This window comes from Photinus pyralis, unplaced genomic scaffold (genome assembly GCF_008802855.1).
Source record: "Photinus pyralis isolate 1611_PpyrPB1 unplaced genomic scaffold, Ppyr1.3 Ppyr1.4_LG4, whole genome shotgun sequence".
Lineage (NCBI taxonomy): Eukaryota > Metazoa > Arthropoda > Insecta > Coleoptera > Lampyridae > Photinus > Photinus pyralis.
The window spans coordinates 34953861-34958926 of record NW_022170511.1 but is presented as its reverse complement, the minus strand read 5'-3'; the positions used below and the strand labels follow the sequence as shown (position 1 = coordinate 34958926).

At 37.5% G+C, this 5066-nt stretch overlaps 1 protein-coding gene across 1 annotated transcript; it reads right to left on the bottom strand.

Moving 5' to 3' along the window:
• Positions 1 to 407: 407 nt before the first annotated feature.
• LOC116169104 lies at positions 408 to 2989 on the bottom strand. Its single transcript, XM_031485132.1, has 2 exons — positions 1526 to 2989; positions 408 to 1451 (listed from the first exon to the last, which is right to left on the bottom strand). The coding sequence occupies exons 1-2, from the start codon at positions 2987 to 2989 to the stop codon at positions 408 to 410; spliced, it is 2508 nt and encodes an 835-aa protein (XP_031340992.1).
• Between the last annotated feature and the right edge of the window lie 2077 nt (positions 2990 to 5066).

The following is a 5066-nucleotide window of genomic DNA, read 5'->3' as shown; positions in this document are numbered from 1 at the left end:
AGATAGAAAAAAGGGATCGCGCGACCGAGCGCCAACTCTCTAAAGGGCAATATTTAGAGATGGGACCGTGTTATCGATCGGGTTATTAAAAGGATTATAAAAATATTCAAAAAGACAAAATATTCAACATCGACAAGATATTAGAAATGTCAAGCATGTTATAAAAATGACAGGCGAGGATTCAAAGAATTTTGTAAAAAGAAATTCAAAATTGAGAAATTAGACATATGAAGAAATCAATAATGGGCTTCACTACAGCCAGGGTAATAGACAAAAATGTCCCAAATCAAGGGAAACAATGGGGGGGGGGGCTTGGACTGTTGATTAGTCGCCTCTTACGACATGCAGTGTCCTCTGCAGTAGGAATATTCTACATGTAGCATGCTACTCCCGTCCCTACACGGGGATTACAAAACCTTTTCTTCAATTTCTTTCTTGATCCAACTACACTTCTCGTCTTCATCTTGTTCAGTCTTGATATTCTTGAGTATATTTTTCAATTTCTTATCTTCTTTCTTTTTCTTCACTTTTCCGATGGTAATTGCTGGTTGGTTCTTTTTCGTTTTGACTAATCCTGGCTTGGTTGAAAAAATATCTTCATATTGACTAATCAATTCTTCGATGGCTTCATTCTCTTCTCTACTTCCCGTAGGCTGATTTACTTGAAGATTTGCTGTTCTAATTTTCAAACTTCTTCCTTGAAACCGAATGTAGTAATCGACATCATTGTCTTGAAAATAAACTTCATCTCTGTCCATATCAATCTTGGCTTTCTTGTCTCTCATCCAATCGGTGCCTAATATTGCTGTTGTTTCTAATTTCTTCACAACCAAAAATTTCTGTTCATGTGTACTGTCTTGAATCTGTAAGGTGAGTAGGGCTTGGTTGACAACCTTTACTATTTTCCCAGTAATTCCTTGAATCGTGATTCCACTAACTGGTAATGTGATAACTCTTGGATTTTTTCTTTGTATAAATTCAAAAACTTCTTCGGAAACCACGCTGACTTGACTACCGGTGTCCAATAATAACTGTTGTTCCACCCCCTCCAGCTTTCCTATTATAATTGGTTGTCCATCATCAATAATCTCTGCTTCTTCTTCTTGATCGCTCAAAAAATTTTCATCATCTTGATAATTTTCTTTAATTTGATTCATTAGTATCGGTTCCTCTTCCTTTTCATCGTCGCTCAAATTTTGTTGTTCATTGTTGTTCAAAATGTTTTCTTCATCCTCTTCTTCTGGTTGAATTTGTTTAAAATCTTCAATAAAGTTGTTTAATTTTTCCTCTTCATAATTTCTTTCTTGATGTTTGATTGTTCCTATTGATGTGATTTTATTATCTTGAATTTGTTTTTCATTTGTTGTGTTAGTAGGTTTTTTTCGTAATCGTTGGAAATAATTGTGAACGCTGGTTAATAAACTTGTTTGCTCCAGAGATCTTCGTGATGTCTGAGGGACTAGTGGAGCTCCTGGTCCCTGCTCTGGTAGTTTTCCGGCTGGGGAGCCTCTGCTCTCCTTCTCACTTCAAAATTTCTATTTGGTCCGTAATTGCCCCTTCCTCTTCTGTAATTGTTGAAGTTGTTGTATCCACCTCGTATGTAGTTTACTTGTCTTCTCTGCTCTTGCCTCTCTGGCTCCTCTCTGGTGTTCTCTTGACTTCTATTTGGTCCATTATATCTTGGCCTGGTTTTTTGATTTGAGGTTTGGATTCGTTCAAGAGTGTTGATAAGTTGTTTGACGGTGTTCACTGCTGATCCTATGAGGATGTGCTCCACCTCTCTTGGAAAATGTCGGGATAAAGCGTCGACAAGCTGGGATTCTCTCATTGGAGGTTGCAGGTGGTTGGTCTTATTTACCCAAAACCAAACATGGTCGGTGTACTTTCCAAATTTCGCTTGATATAGTCTGGGTGTAGCTATTTGAAGTCGTATTTTGCCTTGTACCTCTTCAGACCAGTAGTTCTTGATAAAAGCGTCCTTAAATTCCTCCCAAGTCTTCCAGTTGTTACGATTCAAATCAGCCCATGCTTTGGCATTCCCTTCCACCATTTCCTTGGCATATGATAACTTGGTTTCATCTTTTTTATCGAAATGTCTTAAATAATTTTCCAGTCCTTCCAAAAAGCTGACTGGATGGATAGTCCAAATGTTGCCGTCAAATTTCTTAGGCTTCTGGTGAAGTAAATGATCCGCCTTGTAAATAATTGCTGGATGGGAATTGGTTTCCTTGGCTGGTCGAGCTTCTAAATTCGCCTTGATGATTCCTATTTCTTCATCCTGATGGTCAATTCGCTCTTCGTTTTTCTTCATACTTCCTTCAATTTCCACAATTGCATCCTTGACTCGCTCCTTGAAATTCCCATGTTTGGCCTGAATGTCTTGAATTATTTCCTCTTGTTCTTCAAACTTGCTTGTTGTTCTAGTCGTGTGCATTTCCAGCTTCTCATCCCACTTCTCATAGGCTTTCTTCTGGCTGTATTCCATTTCAGCTCTCGTCGCTTGAATCTCCAATTTATTTTCTTTGATTCCCACCTGGGTTTCTTCTCTGAGCTGGTTGTAGTCGGTTTGAATTTTTTTCTCCCATTGAGCTTGTGTAGACCTTAGTTCCTGCCGTATCGCTTCCATTCTGTGTTGTCCTTCTCCTATTTGTTGTTGTACTGCATCCACTTTCATTTCCATTTTCTGTTGCCCTTCACCCATTTTTCGTTGTCCTTCTCCTAACTGTTGGATAATCATCTCTATCATATTAGTTAATCGTAGTATTTCTCCAGGTCCGCTGGTGGTTTGAGGTTGCATAGTTGTTATGGGTTCTCCCAGGCTTCGGTTTAATTCACCTGGTGCTGCACCTGGTTGTACCTCCTGGTGGCTGGTTTCACCCCCTCCATGGCTGGGTTGTGGCATCTCGTAGCTTCCGAAAAGATCTTGGCTCTCCGGTGAGAATGGTTGCGCCTCCACTACGGTTTGGCTCTCTTGGTTTTTCGCTTCCATTTTCTTAGGTATTTTCCTCGTGGCTTTCTTGAATCCTGAACGTAGTTCCATAAAACAAGGGACTTACCTTCGTATCCACCTGTATTTTCAAATAAACAACAATAATTTGCGCCAAATTGTTTGAAAGTTACCAGCAATTCTGATCGCCTCTTTGAAATATTTATTTCTACCGTAGCGCTCAACTACTACCCTTTAAATCAATAATAAAATGTCCACAAATTACTTCAAAACCGCAATAAAAATTTTAAATCCGTTCCTTGATACGCCCCTGTATGGTGTTTATATAAATCGCGTCTTAACTGCTGACAAAACAAATTCCTAATCTTCCGCGACCTAGTACAACAATAACACGTTACCTCCGGGATCAAAAACCGCTATCAAAACAAACGTACGTATTAAACATGAGATTCTTTCAGGGCGCTAATTCGAGCTCCACTTTTGGGCGACATTATGTGGCGGTGCTTTCTTTTTACGGATAAACACAACCACCTCAGGTACACGTACCCGCTTCTCCCTTCTCTCCTCTCTCACCTCATCAACCCTTTGGGATAGCTTATCTCACCAAAATTCGCTAATTCTTAATAAAATCACAAAATCTTTACCTCGCTTCCGACTAGCTCAAATACTTACATACAAAATTTCTACTGTCTTACTTCCATCGAAAAATCAGGTATCTAATTCACTTTTTACTGGTGTTAATTACTCTACTTCTCATCTAACTTCTCGTTGAAAAATCATCAACTCAATGGCCATAATTTCATTCATTTATTTTAATGCAAAATCCAATGCATTCCAGAAAATTGCGATCTTTACAATCAATATTATAAAAATTGGGAACTATGACTAAAACCTTATTAAGCTATCAAAAAATTTGAATATTATTAGTTCTGTTGGCCAACTCACAATATGTTCTCTCCCTTGAAGAGGTGACTATTATTTTTTATACTAAATTTTCCTTGACACAAATTCCACTATTTCAAATATAATTAATTACCTTCTTTAAGGGAATTGATTCAATAAACAATCGATTAAAACATATCATAAAACATATAAATACACACAAATTGACTTTATTTTTTATTACAATGAGAATATTCAAAATAGACTAACCTTTAAAAATCCAGGACTTCGATGAAGATTGGAAAGCCCTTTACATGCTAGTTGATTGATGGATGGGGTAGACTGCAACTTTTGGAATGCCAACTGATGTTTACAGTTGAAAAATCCTTGGCTCGCTGTTGAGTAGGTTATTTTCCTTGTAGAAGGTAGACGAGATTTTACAAAAACATGTAGTTTTGTAGGTATAATCCCACAGTGAAATTTTATTGAGGTAAACACCTTATTTTGCGTAAGTTCGTGAATTAATTTGCCTGATTTTTTGGTCGATTTAAAGAAGTTTTTTCATAACAAACTATTACATTGAACTTTTAAAACACATTACTTTGATGAAAACGGCTATCCACACTTAAAAAACTTTGATGGTTATATTCCAAGGAGGCACAATAGTAAATTTTAACACAACGGCAAATGGGTGAAACGTTTAAATTTGTTCCGTCGGATAGATGCCAAAAATGCGCTCGTATTATTTTCCTTTAAGAACAAGGGTTCATATCACACAGCTATTATCGCTCGAATTTACTTAGCGCTTTATATTTGATACGTAATGTCCACGTCTAATTTTTATCCCCACTATGTGGATGATTTCCTAGCACAATACGCTTGACAAATTTTTAACTAAGATTCCGCGATTTACTTTTTCTCTTCGGGCGTGAAATTTACCCAATGGAAAATTCACGTTTTAACTAATGGTGCAAAACTGTACTTAAACTCGGACTAATATCGACCGTCACTTAAACGGAATCACTTGTTTGGTGCTTAATGCACGCGATTGAAAATTTACGATCTCTTCGGCCCGGCTATGCAGTACCAATCTCTCTTTTTAAAATTTTTTCCTCTTAACTCTCTCCTAACATATTCACGCCCCTTAATCGTTGCAAAATGGCTGATCTTTTTTATTACTGGTACTTCTCATACAATGGCCTCCATCTAAACCAATTAACTGGGGAATACTTATCAA